This window comes from Trachymyrmex septentrionalis, unplaced genomic scaffold (assembly GCF_001594115.1).
Source record: "Trachymyrmex septentrionalis isolate Tsep2-gDNA-1 unplaced genomic scaffold, Tsep1.0 scaffold109, whole genome shotgun sequence".
In the NCBI taxonomy this organism is placed as follows: Eukaryota; Metazoa; Arthropoda; class Insecta; order Hymenoptera; family Formicidae; genus Trachymyrmex; species Trachymyrmex septentrionalis.
Window position 1 is genome coordinate 494,290 of NW_017304217.1, and position 19,839 is coordinate 514,128.

The 19,839-nt window shown below is 32.6% G+C and overlaps 1 protein-coding gene across 1 annotated transcript in view; it reads left to right on the forward strand.

The window, feature by feature from the left end:
• The first annotated feature begins 289 nt into the window (after positions 1–289).
• Positions 290–19,839, forward strand: part of LOC108748683 (cytochrome P450 4C1-like) — a 49,551-nt gene continuing 30,001 nt past the window's right edge. Inside the window, exons 1-4 of the mRNA XM_018486961.1 lie at positions 290–400; positions 2,896–3,002; positions 3,185–3,275; positions 9,306–9,494. Coding sequence (XP_018342463.1) covers positions 2,955–3,002; positions 3,185–3,275; positions 9,306–9,494 — 328 coding nt within the window. The 5' untranslated portion in view covers positions 290–400; positions 2,896–2,954. The remainder of the gene's footprint in view (positions 401–2,895; positions 3,003–3,184; positions 3,276–9,305; positions 9,495–19,839) is intronic.

Consider the following 19,839-nt stretch of genomic DNA (forward strand, 5'->3'; position numbering starts at 1 on the left):
CTTTTACAACATTTTAATTACGTGTTATGTGTTATATAATTTTATGTTACATATTTACATAATTACAATAAGTGACAAATTAATTTTGTTGCATTACCTGTTTACTGGATTAACTTAAGTGGGGATGTATAATAAAAGCATTGCCCAGTTAGCGATATCCTCATTTTGACATAGAATTGAATACGATATAAAGATTAATATCAAGTTGATATTTTGCATTAATTATTGCTTAATATAATGTTTGGAAATAGTATTTTGATTTATTTGGCAATTGTTGCTATAAGTTATTTTTTTTGGAATTATTACCAAAAAATATTTTTTATTAAAAAACTGAATACTTTACCAGGACCAAAAGCATTGCCACTTATTGGCAGCTTTTATCATTTTCTTTTAAAGAAAGGTAAGAACAAATAATAATATTTTCAAATTAACACAGAATCTAAAAGATAGCATAAAAACATTTAATTAAATTTAAATTCTGTTGCTATCATATGTTCATATATCTATTCATATTTTATATCTGTATTATTACATGAACTTAAGTGATAAATATAAATTTAATATAATTATGTAAATATAATTTTGACAAACATCACACTTTTAAAGTATAAGAAATCTAAAATAAAATTAATTATAATTAAATTAAATTATCTATGGTAAAAAATTTGTCATGCATAAATATGTGTAAATATGTGTATAAATATACATAAACATGTATAAATATTCATAAATATTTATACATAATTTTACGTAAAATATAGGCATACATTCTTTTTTTTTTTGTAAAATTACTTTTATAGTGTATCAGAAATAATAATAGTAATGTGAAAACATTAAAAATTAAAAAGGTAATTTTCGCACTATTTATTTTTGCATTATTTGTTTTAGAAAAAAATCAAGTTTAAAGAAATGTAAAAAAAATTACTTATGTGTAATTATATATTATAAAATTATGCATAATTGTGTACGAATTTTTATGTTTTTTCAAATTTGATTTTTTCTTAAACAACAATGCGAAAATTATTCTTTTAATTATAGAATTATGGTTTCATATTACTATTATTATTTATATTACACTAAAAAGTAATTTTGCAAAAGAAAGAGGATTGTAAGAACATGTATGAACATATTTCATATATAATTAGGTATATATGTTTATAAATATTTATATGTGTTTATGTATGTTTATAGATATTTATACATATTCATGCCTAACAAATTTTTTATATCAATATTTTATTATGTTAAATAATAACTAAAAGTTAAAATGTATATATGCATTTAACATGTATATATGCATAAATTATTATTTTTCCGTCAAATTAATTGCTAAGATATTATAAGATATTATTTCACTAAAATCAAGTGATATTTGTAAAAAAAATATAAACTTAGTGTAAAATTATATATAAAATCAGATATGTAACAAATAATATCAGCAGAATTCAAATATATCTAAATAATTTAATCAAATGTTTTTTTATAAGTATTCCGAAACATAAATGTATTATAAGTAACAAGAGTGTTGGCATGTGTAGTAATTGAAATGCATAATTTGTTATACTTACTCTATTTGTAATAATAAAATAGGTGAGGAAAAAGATAGTATTGAAATAAATGATATTAATAATGTTTAATTTTTTGTAACGTTATCCAGATACATATACAGTGAAGTCCCAGACACAATGCGAGGGAATAGCAATAGAAATAACACGATTTCAATCTATCAGAAATCGAATACAGTTTCTGATAGATTGAAATCGCGTAATTTCTACACTGAAAAAAAAGATACAGTAATGGTAATAAAAAAGAGAATTATTCACAAATGGCCGATTATCATTGGATTATTTTGTTAAAATAATAAAATACAATATTTTTTTAATATTCAATATTTTTTTGTTAGATAAACAAAATATTTTTTTTTAACAATATAAATTTATTTGATTACTTACGTTTTGTAAATAACAATGTAAAATTTAGTTGCCATTACAAAATAAATATTTTTTTAGTAATTTCAACAAAATGATCCATTATGGTAGAACAAGGAGCGTTTCGCAGAGCTATCAGAGGTAGAGAGAAGATAGCGTCTTCTTGTAAGAAATTCAACGTCTACATGTAAAATCGAGATGATTAGAGACTAATCTCATAGACTTCTCGGTCCTCGCCACACCATGATCAATCATGGTAACTATTTTTTCAAAGTGTAGTAATCTCAATTGCTTTAAATCTATATTTATTTTTGCTAAGCTAAGGAAATTCAAAAACGTCAAACATAATTCTACTTTGTAGAAAGTAAGATATATATTAGTATATATTATTCGTTTTGTTCCGATAACAAAATGTTCTATTTCTAACTACAAAGAATCTATAAATATCATACAAAACAGTTTTGTACTATTAAATTGTTAATTCATTAATTATTAATAAATTTAACAAATTAATGTTGTCGTGATAATCAACGGTTTGATTGGTCATATATCAATAAATTTTGTTCAACACATTTTGTATCAGTAAAAAACTTTGGTTATTGATACAAAACATTTCTCTCAGTGTAAATCGCTATCGCTATTTCCTCGCATTGTACCTGATACTTTATAAGAGTGTTTTGAAATGATTAATCATCGAGCTTTTATCCTAAATAATTTAAGAAGTAGAATACAAGTATAATATAAAAATCCAAAAGAATAAGAAGTTTCTACTTATTGCTATCTGACTTGATGTAGAATCATGTGCATGTATATAAACACATAAATATTCATAAAAGTTTTAAACATATTGTAAATATAATGCATATGTTATAATTAAAATATATAATATCCATTTTTATCATAATATAATAACATAAATAAGTAGTCTCAAAATAAAAACATCTCTAAATTAAATTAAAATTTTTAGATATTATAAAAACTATACATGATTTCTCAAAAGATTATCCTTCTCTTTGTCAAGTTTGGATGGGCAGCAAGTTATTCATTGCGGTATATAAACCAGACGAAGCGAAAGTAAAAAAAGATCATTCATTCTAACATAATCTTAATATAATCTTAATATTACATTTTATGTCAATTAATTACAAATTAGTTTAAAAATTGATGAAATATTTATATGTTAGAGAGAGTCACTTGAACGAAAGAAAAGCGCGCGTACTATCACAAATAAAAATCAATGATTTATAACATTGCAGACTATCTTACACAGTAGAAATTGCATGAATAAAAGTATCTTCTATAAATTTGTTCAACCAGCATTTGGCATGGAATCATTGCTTATTTCTGGTAAGATATATATAAAAGAATAAAATATTAGACTATTTGCTTTTTGTAACTTTTTAACTAATTATTTGTCTTTATTATTAATTTAAAAAGTAAATAAAAGGAGTTTATGTATTTTAAGCGATTTGAGAAGTACGCAGACATAGTTGAATTCATTCATTTTCTTACTTAATTTTACTTTTTATTAAATTAAATAATGGTGATTAAAATTCTCCTAGTATTTAGGAAATTTTTTTTTCATCTTCAATGGAGAAAGCAACGGCTGATTTTATTACTTTGTTGAAACTACGATTTTCTCTTTGTTTTTATATAAAAATTTTTTTTTCATAAAAATAAATTATTATTAAAGTCATGACTCTTTATTTGCACTGTACAGGATAGTATTTATTCAATATAATCAATTTTTTCCGATTTTTTCCAATTATGTAATTTTTTTAGTGCGATATATTATTATTTTTGTAATTATTCTGCATATAAAAGTATTAAGATAGAGATATAAAAAATCATTAGTTTATGGGGTAATATTTTTATGGTGCCATAAAATGTTAAATATATCGTAAATTATTAATTTTTTGATAATTGTAGCAAACATAGTGATTTATTTCAAAAAGTATCATTTCATCTACACATTTTTTTTTAAGCAACTATGTGTTTTCTTTACACCAATTGATTCATATTTTTATCCTGTTTAAAAAGTATTAGGATACGATTTTCAAAAAATTAATAGTTTAAAAAATAATTTTTATATAAAAACAAAGAAAAGTTCGGAAATATGGTTTAATAAAATAATAAAAATTAACTGTTGCTGTCTCCCGTCCAAGATAAACAAAATATTTTTCGAATATTAGGACAATTTTAATCACGATTTTCGAATTTAGTAAATAAAATTAAATAAGAAAAATAATGAACCCAAACGATCTCTGCGTATTTCTCAAATCGCTTAAAATACATAAACTCCAAAATTCTTTTATTAAAAAACAAATATGTAATAAACGTTTCAGCTATAATATTACATCGTCTTTAGTGTAAAATCAATTAATAAATAAGGTAACTGGGTCCAGTGTGAGCCTCCTAAGCTTCAAGAATTTTTTAATTTTTGGCTAAAGTCAAAAAATCAATTAAAAATTAATGGCTAAATTTAAAAGAGGGAATATTTCTGAATATTGAAAACAAAAATGAGACGTATTCATATATTTATATTGATACATATAGAGTTAAAAGAAAAATAGCGGCGCATTTGGAACACCTTAGCAAAATATGTACCCAATGAGTCGCATATATGTCTTCTCTTTTTCATATAAAAATATTAAAAATATGAAAAATAAAGTAATTCAATGTTATTTTTATAATAAACAATAAATAACAAGAAGAGACTACACATTAGATTTTAGTATTTCAAATTCTTAGAACATACGTTTCGACCTTATTATTAGGTCATCCTCAGTGTAAAGAAATTAAACGCAAATTTGACATTGTCAAATTTTGTCAAATTTTGCGTTTAATTTCTTTATAATTTGAGGATGACCTAATAATAAGGTCGAAACATATATTTTAAGAATTTGAAATACATAAAAACCTGGCTTGTAGCCCCTTCTTATTATTTATTGTTTATTATTATTGAGCCATTATAAGATTATTTTTATTTAATATATACGGGAGAGATGAAGCGTTATAATTGCAACTATTCTATGTTTACTTTTTCTTTTATCAGAACCAAATTTGATAATAATATTTGTAAATTATTAAAGAAATCATGCAATTTAGTTAAACTGAATGTCAGCAGAGTACGTATAAAGTTTTTAAAGAATTGTCTTAAATCTAACATAGTTCCACCGCATTTGTATTGCATAATAAAATTTAATAATAATATTTCATTGTATAATAATAATTACTACAAAAGATTTGAGAATATTCAGCTTAATAATGTAAAGGCAATATTGCAATTAGAGAGAGTTAAAGGATGCATATCAACATTTAAATTCTACTAGAAATAATATTTTTAAAATTACTGACAAAATGTCAAATATTTTATCGTTTTCCACAGCTAGTGAGTTCTTTATATATCAAGATAAATTAAATAATTCCTATTTCCACAAACAAATGAACAAAATTAATAAAACAATAAACTGATTATAATTTAAAAATTTAAAATAAATAAAATAAAAAATTAAACCTATCTCATATTCTTGTTCAAATTTTAACAATGATTCTAACGGTTTTTCTATTAGTTATGGCTTTAGTTAGTTTAGGCAGTTAGTTTAGTGGCTTTATTGATGATTTCACATTTAGGAAATTACTTACGACGGATGGTAATTTATTTAGAACACATGGTTTATCTAAAATCCATAAGTCTGGTTATCCTCTAAGAGTAATTGTATTTTTAATTAATAGTTTTTTATACTTTCTATCCTTATGACTATCGTATTAATCATAATTTTAATTGGAAAGATGTAAAGATCTTAGACAAGGAACTGTCGTACAATAAAAGATTGATCTCCGAAATGGTTCACATTAAATTACAAAAATTGAGATTGAACAAATAAAACGACACGGAAGCATTACCTAATTCTTATCTATCTAAATTTTACAGCCTCCTTTTTCCTCCTAGTTTTTTCTTTCCTTCCTTTTTTCTTTGTTTCTTTCCTATCTCTATTCCCTTTTTTATCCCCTCTCTTAACAAGATAATATAAAACAATAGAAAGTCGGTCACACTTGATAATACAATACAAACAATTTGACTGAACTGATTTCAATTTTTATCTCTGATCGCATTTGCTTTTTGCGAATTAAATTGAGACATTGTTTCAATTATTGATTATATCCTGATTTACCAATCGCAATTGAGGTATATGTACAATAATTTTATTTATTAACACACACTTTAATATAGTTGCCTATTAAAGTAAGGATTGTATATACTAATAATTTTGTATATAATGATCATTTATTCATTATTATTTTAATTTTTATGATCTAATATTAATTTTTATTAATTTGATAACAGAACGTGTGCTGGTACATTTTTATTTAATGACTCATCATGTTTAATGTTTTTATCATTATTGCGATTGTTATAATGTGGAAGAATGTAATCGATAATATTACCAGAACGAAAAGCATTGCATTGTGCGGAAGATATATAGAATAAATGCTATCAACTTTTTGCGTGACTATAAATTGTATAATTTTAACCGTTTTATTAATCTTGTCAAATTTGCGTTTAATTTCTTTACACTGAGGATGACCTAATATTATAATAAGGTCGAAACGTATGTTCTAAGAATTTGAAATACTAAAATCTAATGTGTAGTCTCTTCTTGTTATTTATTGTTTATTATAAAAATAACATTGAATTACTTTATTTTTCATATTTTTAATATTTGTATATGAAAAAGAGAAGACATATTAGATTAAGTAAAAAGTCATCGCGTATTTTTTAGCTCAAAGTTGTATATACAATATCTTCGTCAATAATGAATGAAATTCAAATTTTAAAAAAGGGTTTTAAAGCTTGAAATCTCTACTTTTAAAAGCTTATCACATTTTTTAAGTTTATATGAGTTTGATAATTTTTACATACCAAAAACTACGAGCTGAAAAAGACGAAAAATTTTCTTCTCACTTTGTGGATTTGTAACGTGTCCAAAACGAATTTGAGAAAATTTTCGATTACCTATCGTGAAAGCTTGATACTTTCCCTACAAAATCGTTTTTTTTAAATATTCCTACGACTTTTGATTACTGAGTTATCGCGGATTAAATAAAAGAATTATTTTGACTTTAATTGCTCATAACTCCATTAAAAATTGTCGTATCGTATAATTTAAAAAAGAGATTTTTAAAGCTGAAACTTTACTCTATCAAGATATATTTATATTGTTGGTAAGAAAGTAATTGCGGTTTTTACTGATAGATGTCTTTTAAAAAAACGCGATGACTTTTTACTTAACCTAATATATGCGGCTCATTGGGTACATATTTTGCTAAGGTGTTCCAAATGCGCTGCTATTTTTCTTTTAACTCTATATGTATCAATATAAATATAAATATGAATACGTCTCATATTTTTTTTCAATATTCAGAATACAAATATTTATATTAAAAACCTTTCTAATATCTATCTTATAAATTGTATTATTTATGACAATCTACGCTTAAACGTCCGGTTACTGGGACATTTACCTTAAATATAATGTTATGAAGTATGAATATAAAATTACAATAATATGAATTATAGAAATTAATAACCACGTTTTTATAATTATAGAATGAAATTAAAGTCCGACCGAAACCACATTTTGACTTCCCGAAACCGAAAACGAATATTCGATTGTCATTCAATTTCGGCCGAAAATGAAACCGAAATCGAAACTTACATAAGTTTTACAAAAAAAAGAGACAAAGGGGAACTAACGGAGTCACATTTTTTTCGGTTTGAATAAATCGACATTTTTGGATTAATTTTACAGAGATCGTATAATTCTCAGAAATCATGACTTTCTGTACTTTTTAAAAAACAAGATTTTATTAAAATATCTAACTATAATATTATAATAATATTGCGTTCTCAACTTTTAAAGAAATCAAATCAGACAGTTATCATTAGGATCACATCAAAGTTTGTACTCAAATTGTTTTAAGCTTAATCAATGAGTTAATAATTAAAATTAAACAGTTGTTTTTTTGAATGCTTACTGGCGCGTTGCAACTTGTATAGTTTCGGTTTACCCACCAAAATTTGTTTCTTAATATCGGCCGAAACCGAAATCAAATCGAAACCTGAAATTTTGACCGAAACCGAAACTGAAATTTCGGTCGAACTTTAAAAGTAATTACTTACGGAATATTACATCACGATCACGACGTATCAGTTTTTCCTATTTTTATACAAACAGAATAATATGATTAATGTATCAATGCAATCGAGTCGTACGGATCGCTTGCTCGAATTACTACTGTTAAATTAATCATATAATTATATGCATACAAACAGCGTGTGGTCCACTTTGGGAAATTATCATAGACTTATATAAATAGACTGCTGACTCAATGTGATAGAAAGAGATGAATCTGATTCTGAGTTGTCCTTGTTTTAATTCTCGTAAGCGTATGTATGCGTCCTGTCTGTGAGTTATCGCATAATTTATGTAAAAACACTAACATTATCATTCGTGCAATTTATCTATGTGGGAATGAGTGAACACAAATATAGCGCTGTCCAACGCTATCTTTAAACATGAAGATGAAGTTTGCAATCTATTTATAGAAATCTATGAAAACAGCCCAAATTGGGCCCGGTTACCTTATATAAATTTATATACATATGTATATAAGCATAATATAGATATAAGCAAACATATTTACAAAAAGTAAAACGCAGTTGTTATCAAGTAAAAATGCAAAAGGAAATAATTACATGTTTGAAAATCTATCCACATAATAGTGATTCGCAATGGAAAAACCGGATTGTAAAGAATAATTATTAGAAAATCGACTTACAATCCGGTTGTCTCATTGCGAATTATATGCGAATGGATTTTTCACAAATGTAACTGACATTTTTTGTTGCACTTTTACTTGCGAAAGACTTTCTATAATAGTTATAATTTATGTTTGCTTATATCATTAATTTATATATTTATTGATTAATTTTACACTAATATAACTTGATTTTATAGTCGAAACGTTGTAGTATTTTTATTGTTTTAATAAATTATTATATATTAACATAAGCATATCTACATGTATAGAATCATGATCTAGGTATTGCTTTTAATAAATTTTAATTTCACTGATCCTTTGTATTTACTTATTATTTTCATTAATATACTTTTATATTACATTTTATTTATATTAATTATATTTCCTAATATTATTTAATGATATTAAACTTTAATAACGCCATCAATTTCTTGGAACATTCTTCGTCGTAAGTATTTATATGTAGGTACATTATATCTCTTTTTATTATTATGATATTGCTTATTATATTTTTATATTATAATATTTTTTTCGTTATAATATTTTTTTCAGAATCCATGTGGAGTCGATTGAGAATAATGACTGCACCAACATTTAGTTCATTTATGATAAAAAGTTTTTTTAATACGTTTGTTGAACAATCTTTAGCACTTACATGTAAATTAGAGAAAGTTGGATTAAATAAAAATGAAATTATTTATGTAGAACATATATTAAATTATACTTGGAGAATTGCCTGTGGTAAGACTATATAATTTAATACAAATTATGTATTACAAAAATATATTTTACGTGTAACAAATGAAAATTTTAATTTTTTTAACTTTTTTTAATTTATAAGTTTTTTAATAAAGTAACAATATAACAATTTTATGTTATTAATTATACCTTTAAAAAAAAAATTTTATATAATTATATACATATATAATTATATATTGTATAAAACATTTTTTCCCGAGTAATAATGAAATATTATTTTAATTTTAAAATTATTATTTATGTCCCGGTAAAAAATGTTTCATGTATGAATATTGTTGAGTCGCACAGAGGAATAGGGACGTCGAAAAGAACACTACTCGGATTATTGGAAGAATAATTACTCGCTCCTTATCGATTCGTATCTGTCACAAGAAGTTGTGTGCAAAAAATAAAGGCGCGCTTAGTACAGAGAAATGGTTGATAGAGGAGATAAAGAACATGCGTTATTCAGACAGTATAAAAGAGCGATTCAATGAGTCATCCTCATGTCGCCACATCTGGACATCCCTAGCGAGCGATGGATAATTTGCAGTATTACAACACCCTCCCTCAAATTTCAACACAAGAAGTCCTTCGTTGATTCTTATTTCGTTAACACAGAACTGAAGTTTGCAGCTGGGTAATGCCTTTGTCAGCCATCATCTTCTCCGTCGGGGTGTATGCAAGATCAATCCGATGTTTAATTAAGGCTTGCTTGATAAACGACATATGATCGATGTGCTTGGAGCGAGAATGAAACATCAGATTGACAGCCAGCTTTCCGACCCCTGATTGTGTCATGATGCAACGATATTCTCGACAACGACGAGAAGCCTATCTCCATCAGGAATCTGAATAGATAGATGGTTTACTTCACGGCATCACTGAATGCGGTATACTCGGTTTCAGCAGATGATAGAGTCACGGTTCTTTGTTTTCTTGATTCCCACGATATAGCGGCGTTAGACAATAAAAAGACAGTTCCGGTATAAGATCTGCGGTCGAGTCCACAATTTTCTCAATCAGCATCCGTGTATCCGGTGAGATTTTTATTGCATTTGATGTAGGTTAAGCCTTTATTTATGGTTCCTTTAAGGTATCTGAGTATCTTTTCGCACAGGCCCTGTGAATTTTCTTGTAGCATAAGCTCCATTGACTTAAGGCACTTACCGCGTGAGCAATGTTTGGGCGTGTCCCTTGTGCGATGTACATCAGCGAGTCCAGAAGCTTTCGATATGGAACTTTAGGGTCGTTCATGACTATGTCGTCCAGGATATTATGTAGCTTGAGACCGGTTTCCATGGGGCTTTGCACGGGTTTGCAGTTAGTCATTCCAAACTTGCTCAAAACGTCATGAATGTAGCTGGTCTGAGAAAGATGTATTCCCTCCCTATTACAAGACACTTCTATTCCAAGACAATATTTCATGTCTCCTAGGTCTTTGATCGTGAATACTTTGGCGAGTTTCTTCTTCAGATCCTCGATGGCGTGTGTGTCGCGAGAAGCGATCAGGATATCGCCCACATAGATAAGCAGAAGAACGTGATTATCATTGTCGTGATAGATGCACGGATTGGTCACGGTCGGTGTCAAGCCGAATCCTTTTAGAGTGGCGGCAAGTCTTGCGTGCCACTAACGACCTTCTTGTCGCAATCCATACAGCGATTTATTGAGCCTGCTCTCCTTTTCCCAGTTGATTCAACATTGCTTTCGCCTTCTTAATTAGGTCCAGATCATTCTTCGTTGATTTTTTCGAGCATTTTTTCTGTCGCAGCATGTCAGGTCTCTCTATGTGAACCATGGTGTCCTTTGTTTCATTCAAGTAGGCTATTGTGACGTCTATTTGCGCGGTCTGCATGTCTCATTCTGCGGCGACGGCTATTAATGTCCTTAGTGAGCTCAATCTCGTGACTGGAGCAAACGTGTTGTGGAAATCAATGCCAGGGCGTTGGAAGAAGAAACCTCTGGCCACCATTCGCGCCTTCTTTCGCTCCAGTTCCTTGTTGGTCTTATACCTATTCCTCAAGACGGTTCGACAGCCAATCGCTCGGCCTTCTGTTAACGAGCGTCCATGTATCGTTGTTCACTAACGATTTGATTTTCTCGTACACTGCGTCGAGCCATTCGTCTCTGTCCCTGAAATAGCTTGATAAAATGATATTTCGGACGCTAACATAGCAACTTGCGCGTCAAATCATTCGTTATCGATATCCTTTTCTTCTTCGGGTATCAAAGGTTCCGTGTTCGGTTCGGTCCGTTGCGAGTTTTTCTGTACGATTTTCTTGCGTGGTAGAGCTTGCGCGGGCGACCGGGCATTCCAGTGTAGAGTTTTCGCGGTCGTCCTCGACCGCGTGCGACCGTTTGATCTCTGATTGGCTCCTCCCTTATATATGAATCAGAGTCCGAAACGTAGCGCACTTCTGTCGTGGTATCTGTAGTATCCTCCGCCGAACTGCTGGTGGATTGAATCTGGTTGCCTATTTCGGTTCCTGGATTCAGTTGTCCGTTGTCGTCAGGCAGCCCGTTCGCTTCGTCTGTGGCATCGTGGCGATCAGAGGGCCGCTGCTGCCAAATTCGTCGAGGAATTTTATTCCCTGGTAACAATGACTTTGCGATTCTTTGGGATTCAGACACGGTAACTCCCCGAGATATCCGTGTAATCTACGAACATGCCCTCGATAGCCCTGGATTCGAATTTCCCTTTATTTCGGGTCTTTATTGAGAAATATTACTTTTCACCCGAAGGAACGCAAATGGCTGATGTTGAGTTTTTCTTCCCTCCATAATTCATAAAGTGTGCGATTGTTTAAGCTCTTGCTTGTGCAGCGATTTCGCAGATAGTATTGATAGCTTCGGCCCAAAATGAAAGGAGTAGCCCGGACTGCGCAAGTAGACAGCGCTCGGTCTCAGGATTCTATTTTTCCGCTCGGCGATCCCGTTTTATTGCGGGGTACGAGGGACGGTTAGGCGTCGTTGCCAGTGTCCTTCATGATCCGTTCCATAGAAGAGTTGAGGAATTCTTTTCCATTGTCCGTGTGAAAAGCCTTCACCTTGCGACCGGTCTGATTCTCCACGAATTTCTTGTACTCGATGAGCTTTGCCGCCGCCTCGTCCTTGTGTTTGAGAAAGTAGACACCATATAGAATAGTCGTTGATGAGGATCATGAAGTAGCGTGCACCGCCGATCGATTCGGTTCACATCGGTCCACAAAGGTCAGAGTATATTATCTCGAGACGATGTTGCGCTCTGTGAACACAAGGAAGGAAGGGAGAATTTGTGAATTTTTGTGCCATGCATACCTTGCATTTCAAAATTTCGGAGGAACCCTTGAGTCCGAATCCAGTCGCGGCTTGTGTCCTTGACATGCGCGAAAGGTCGCTTTGATTGAGGTGACTGAGTCTCTCGTGCCAGATTTCGATGTCGGAACGTGTCCTCTGTGCGGTCATGTTTGCTTTGTAGACTGGTTCCTTCAGGAAGTATAAGTCGCCCCGACGTTTTGCGATGAGCTTGACGTTTCCTTGGTGATCTTCTACAGTGGCTTGAGTCGAGCCGAACACAACTTGATGCCCTTTGTCCACGATTTTAGCGACCGAGAGCAGGTTGGATCTTAGATGGAAACATGTAAAGCGTTTTCCAGTCAAATCTTGTTATTTGTGTTATTCACACTGGTCAGAAACTCTATGTCTCCCTTCGCGATCACCGAGCTAGTGGCGCTGTTAGCCAGTTTTATGTCGCTCTTTATGTGCGTTGGATTTTTCATTCTGTGAATATTATTGAATAAATGTGATGTGCATCCGCTGTCGAGGCATGAATTTTGCACCGCGGATCCATAAAGTTTGCTCGACGAGTAATGAGCAGTTTCTACAAAAAGACTTTCGGCAACCGTGTTGTTCGCCTTTTTATCCTCCTGCTTCTTCCATTTTGCGGCAATTGGCGTATTTGTGCCCTGGAATTTTGCAGAAAGAACATTTATATTTAGGACGAGAGGGTGCCGTTGTGTCGGTGCATTTTTCCGAGACTTCGTGTTGACATTACACTTGCCGCGATGAACGAACATTGCTCCTGACTCTTCAGTCATTGTTTGACTTCGCACCTTGTACTCCTCGAGAGTTTTTATTTTTAAGTCTCGGCATTCGGTAACGCGTCGCGAGATTCAATTGCGCTCCTGAAGTTTTCGAAACTGCTCGGTAAGCTGTACAATAGCATTATAGAGAGTAAATCTCCATTTACCTTAACATCCATGGATTCTAATTGGTCGACTGCATCGAAAAATTGTGCGATGTGCGTCTTAATGTCCTCACTTTCCAGCATTTTCGTTTGGATAAGCCGTTTGAATAACGTCGCTTTGCGCGCGGAACCTTTTGAATCGTAAATGGATTTTAACTTGTCATACATCTTTTGAGATTAAACAATCGCATTTCAGCTCGTTGGGGCTGATGATCAGTATCAGATCTGACTTTGCCTTGCGATCTTGAATCTCCCAAGCGATAATGGCGGCTTGAGACGCCGAGTCGTCTTTGTTGGTACGGGGACGTAATTTTTTTACCACTTACATAGCATCAGTTGTCGTTTTTAACAAACAGCGCTTCCGCCTGTATTACCCATGTATCGTAATTGTCTTTAGTTAGTGTCTCTAACTGCGTGGAATTGATGGTGTTTGTATGCGCTATTGTTTAAGGGGCCGGCGTCGAAAAGAAAGATAGAGAGGTTACGCGACTTTGATTTGTTTTCGGAACTTGAGCGTCGTGTGTGCACTTTTCACTTTGTCGTTGCGGCTCTGGGCCCATAACCTATTGAGCCGTACAGAGGAATAGGGACGTCAAAAAGAACACTACTCGGATTATTGGAAGAATAATTCCTCGCTCTTTATTCGTATCTGTCACAAGAAGTTGTGTGCAAAAGCGCGCTTAGTACAGAGAAGACAAAATGGAGTTGAACAGGTTCGGCAAAATTTGCACTTCTCGGCCGATTTTGAAGAGGCTCCGCCTTCCGCTACTCCTCTCATCATTCGCTCCACGCGCAGTCCAAATGCCGCTCAATGTTTAGGACCGTCTAACGTTCAAAGATATAAGGTGCACGGGGCGCTCGCTTTGGGCGCTCGCGCTGTAAACTTTATTTTATCTTTTTTGCGCTCATTATATAATTAAGGCAGAATGAAGCAATGAGTAAGCGCTCAAAACGAATACATCCAATGAATTTTCAATAGTTTTCCGTTACCCTTGAGATACTATTTTTGACGCGTTTTTTTTCAAATGGTATTTCTAATAGGCCTAGTCTATTGATAAAAATGATAAATTTAAATGATGAATTGACCAAGTATTTAATTAAACACAAACGAAGTGAAATAAAAAATACTTATTCTAATTTTTGAAATAAGACGAGGCAAATCATCGCTCAAGGTAGAGCCTCTTTCATTTTTTATAAGCTTTATGTTTGAAAAGGATGTCTCACATAAATATGTAGATCCTAACATGGAATGAATTTGAAGTCCGAAATCTCGAAGATTGGAGTATCATGATTCTTCCAATATTTTATAAAAATCGGCATTAATTTCTTTAACCATTTTGCAATATCGTTCTGCAAATCACATAATTCATCTTGCAAGTCAAGATGCTGTCCTTTAATTGGCGCGGTAAGGGGAAAAGAATTAATTCAGTTCTGAATTTTTCGAAGCAAGAGTAAACTGTGTATCAAATTGGTCTATAAGAGAATTTAGAAAATGAATGTATTCTTTAAAATTGTAATTGTCATGTTCTTCGAGAAGAATTTGACAAGAAGAAAAAAAGTGAAAAATATTATCATTTAAGTGAGATTTTAATACCTACAATTTTCTTCGGAAAGAATCAACGTGATTCACTAATTGGAAAATATTTTGATTCGTCCTTTGCAATTTTCATCCTTTTCAAAAATAAAGCTTATAAAAAATGATAGATGTTCTACCTTGAGCGATGATTCTTTGTCTCGTCGCGGCTCACTACGTGTAATATGCAAATCGACATTTTTGATCTCGCCAATGAAAGATTCTGAAAATCAGAATAAGTATTTTTCACTTCACTTCGTTTGTGTTTAATTACTTGGTCATACAATTCATCATTTTTATCAGTGGATTAGGCCTATTAGGAAATATTACTTGAAAAAAGATGTGTCAAAAATAATACCTCAAGGATAATGTGAAAAACTATTGAAAATTCATTGGATGTATTCGTTTTGAATACTTACCCATTGCTTCATTCTGTCTTAATTATGTAATGAGCAAAAAAAGATAGAATAAAGTTTACAGGGTGAGCGCCCAAAGCGAGCGTCCCTCATGTCTTTGAACGTTAAACGCTTCTAAACGTCGAGCGGCATTTGGACTGCGCGCGGGACGAGCGGTGAGAGGAGTAACGGGAGGCGGAGCCTCTTGAAAATCGGCCGAGAAGTGCAAATTTTGCCGTGCCCTGGTATAGAAGAGCGACTCGATGAGTCGATCCCCATGTCGCCACATCCAGACATCCCTAGCGAGCAGTGAATAATTTGCAGTATTATCAACAAATATGTATAAATATGTACAAATTACATTCATAAACATGTATAAATATTCATAATATATACATATTCATATATCTTTCTTTCTTTCATAAAATTACTTTTTAGTATAATATAATAGAAATAATAATGTGAAAACATAAAAAATAATTAAAAGGATATTTTTCGTACTATTTATTTTTAAAAAAATTAAGTTTAAAGAAATGTTTGTGTGCTCATATACAGGGTGTTCTCGGGTTAAGCCAAACTTAAAATATGAATTCAGAATCTCAAAACAAACAAAAATTTTCCTTTGGACATATGCTTGCAAATGCTTCGTTCAAGAAATATTTACTTCTGAAATTATTATATATACAGAATTAAGAATGAATAATGTCGAAATAAGATCTATCCTCTTTATTACTTTACAATAATCAAAATTTAATTATTAAATGTTTTGTTAAAAATAATGACCTCCAGCGGAAACAAGCATTACATTATATCGACAAGAAAACGAGTGGCTGATTGTCATTGTGCGTCTGTAATTTCTTCGCATGCTTACACAATTTTTAAAAACCAATCGCAAAATGCTCTCCTACGTGGCATATCAGTCAGTAATAAATGCTGGACACATTGAGGGTGGTATGGATGACGTTCATCGCGAAAGTGTCTTCCATATGACTGTGGATGAAATTCCTAACGCAGAACCAGATCTTTGGGTACTTGTTGATGGATTTTGATCGAAATGCAAAGTGGTGGCTATTCTTCTTTCATTTTGCAGTGGTGCAAACTCTATCAATCCGAAGAATTATATTAAATGACTCAGTTGCCTTCAGTCGTTGAAATGTTAAAGAGAATATTGATTTATCCGGCAATCTTCTGTTCGGAAATCGCGCGGCGTATTTTCGACGAGTAGCGTTAGCATTTTCACAAAATCCGTACAAATATACCATATCGGCATATTTACTGTTAGAATGTGTACGAAGCATGATTATAAGTTTATTCTACAAAAACATTTAACGAATTAATAGCTACGAATTATGAGCTACAATACAATTATGAACTTTGTGAACCAACGTCTATTAATGACCTTTGAGCTTCAAAACAAAAACAAGAGAGATTTTAATTATTCATTCCAGTTCTATATATTATATAACTTCAAAAGTAAATGTCTCTTGAATAAAGCGTTTGCAAGCATACATCAAAAGAAAAATTTTTGTTTTGAGGTTCTGAATTCATATTTTAAATTTGGCAGTTTAATCTGAGAACACCCTGTATAATTATACCTTGTAACCATGCTCGCGAGCGACAACATCGGCACAACTTCGTCGCGTGTTCTATGATTTTTTCCTACTTAAGGGAATTTTTATACAAGATAAACGTGAGAACTCGATAGTTGGATAGATTTTCTACAAATATTAGAACTTCTCGCTAAACAAGTTAGGCGCTAGGCCCAACGTAAGAGAACGTGCCATTCTTTCGATAATGTTCGTCTACGCTAAATTAATTGCTCACAATTAATTTATTCGCGGTGGCAACAGGGATAGGTCGGAAAAGTGAAGAAATTGTCGGAAGACGAGAGAGATAGGCGGCAAGAACCACACACAAATTAATAATGAAATAGATAACAATTGTATTTAATGAAGCCGATTTATAATCAGTATCTGGAGCTTCGCTCCGTAAGCCGGATCTAATATGAGCTACTTCTGCGGGCGACAACGGTTTTTTGCAATGCCGGTTTAACAATCGTACGTTATCTCGAAGGATTTTAATTTTCCGAACGATCATCTTCGGAGATACGACAACAAAGTATTCGCGGAATCCGGCGTACAAGAGTGCGTATTCTTGACAAAGTGTGTTACCCGAGAGGATAAATTCGAATCTAGAAGATAATCCAAGCACACGATAAATTACTAATCGACTCGGCACTACACAAAAGATACAGAACAAAATGGAAAGTAACTCGATTGTGGCAAGAAAGGCGAGCGCAATTTGACAACGAATAATTCTTCTAACAGCAATGCTTGGGAGGATGGCACGTGTTCGCGATTTCGCGTTCAGACGGCGATCAGCCGTTCTTCACCACACGAGTTTTTCACGTGCGATCCACCCGAAACTGCAAACCCGGATCGGCAGCTTTACAGCGGCGATGACGTTTGTCTCACTCTTAGATATAGGATTCTCAGTTACTCCGCACATGACAGTTTTTGACAGCGGTCTCTAATCTTCTCGTCATAATATCAGTAGAGAAAGGCGCAGATCCTCTTACAATTGTCTTAGCCACAGAACGAGTGAGTCCTGGAAGCTCCTTGCAGATTCATGCAGGCCGTCCGCCCATCTCCCCTCCCCCTTCATTGGGGCTATGTCACGCACCGATTGGCTCCTGTCAATTACGCCGCCAGCACGTACTGCACAGGTGCTCGCGGGCCGCGAATCCTTGCATTTTATAGCAATTTTCTCTTGGGATACACTGGATGCAGCCCACGCACCGCACCAATTGCGTGTAAGCGCTACATTACATCAGAGTGGTGTACACCATGATGTACACTACATTATTATTGTGCTAAAACCCTATTCCTGCTTGATTTCCATTTTCAAAATTTAAATGTCACTGGCTCTAGATCGTCTTTTTGAGACGGTGTAGCAAAATCCCACTCTGTGCATAAAATTTGCACTATACCGTAGCCATGGAAACACGGTACACCGAATGAGTTCGCTTACCACCAGCCATGGAAACACGGTACACTGTCTGAGTTATTAGTGGGCGATAGTGCAGCCAAGAGAAAACGCTATTAGAGCGTGCAATACAATTTTTCATGGGCTCCTTCATCGCCTGAAGCCCCTAGATTTCTCGAGCTGACGCAGGATATCCTGACAGTTCCTCTATCGGCTCCGCGTCGGGGATATATGCCCCCTACACTGTTCCTCTGGTGGCCGGGAGTTCTCGCCTTCCGTCGTACTCTGTAAGAGGCGTGCGATACAAGGTTCACGGCGGCAGCGGATTATAAAACAAAGACATAAAATTTTACGACCTATGTGTCCGAGCTCCCGGGTAAGCGGCCTTCGCGTTGCGTCGCATCTTCTTTCTTCTTGGCGTTATGGTCTTTCCTCTTCCAATGGTGGGTGAGACGGCAAAGTTACAGTATGAAAAGTGCAGCTACCGAGCACAGTCCGTGGGCGATTCTAAGTCTAAGTGCAAGACTGACTAATACAGAATAAAGTTTCACGAAAAAGTAAACAAAAATAAATAATTAAGTGAATAACGCAGGACGTTCGCATGTGTGCTCGTCCTGCGCGCCGGGAGGACTCGAGATTCCCCTGCCGACTCTCGACAGTGACGGACAAAAATTGTCACGTCACAACTTATATGAAATTATATATAATTGTGTATGAACAATTTTTTTACATTTCTCTAAACTTGATTTTTTCTACAACGAACAGTGAGAAAATTATTCTATTACTTATTTTTCATGTTTTTATATCATTATTATTAAATAACAACGGTATAAAGACTCTTTATGTATAAACAAAATAAACAAAATAAATGGCGAAAAAGAATCGTCGCATAATATATATAATTAAAGATAACAGTCAAAGATACATAAAATAAAATAAAAAGAGCAACGGCGTATATTAAAATATAAAACAAACAAGTTTCGGCTGCTGGATTGAGCCCTCCTCAGATGTAAAAAGAATATAATATAAAAGATATAAAAAGAACATAAAAGAATACAACAAAGAAAGATAATAAAAATCGATAACATTCAGTGACGCAACATTTTTAACGCGCGGAAATCAGCAAATGTGATGGATCTCGACGTAGCTTAATGTTGTATGTGCGAT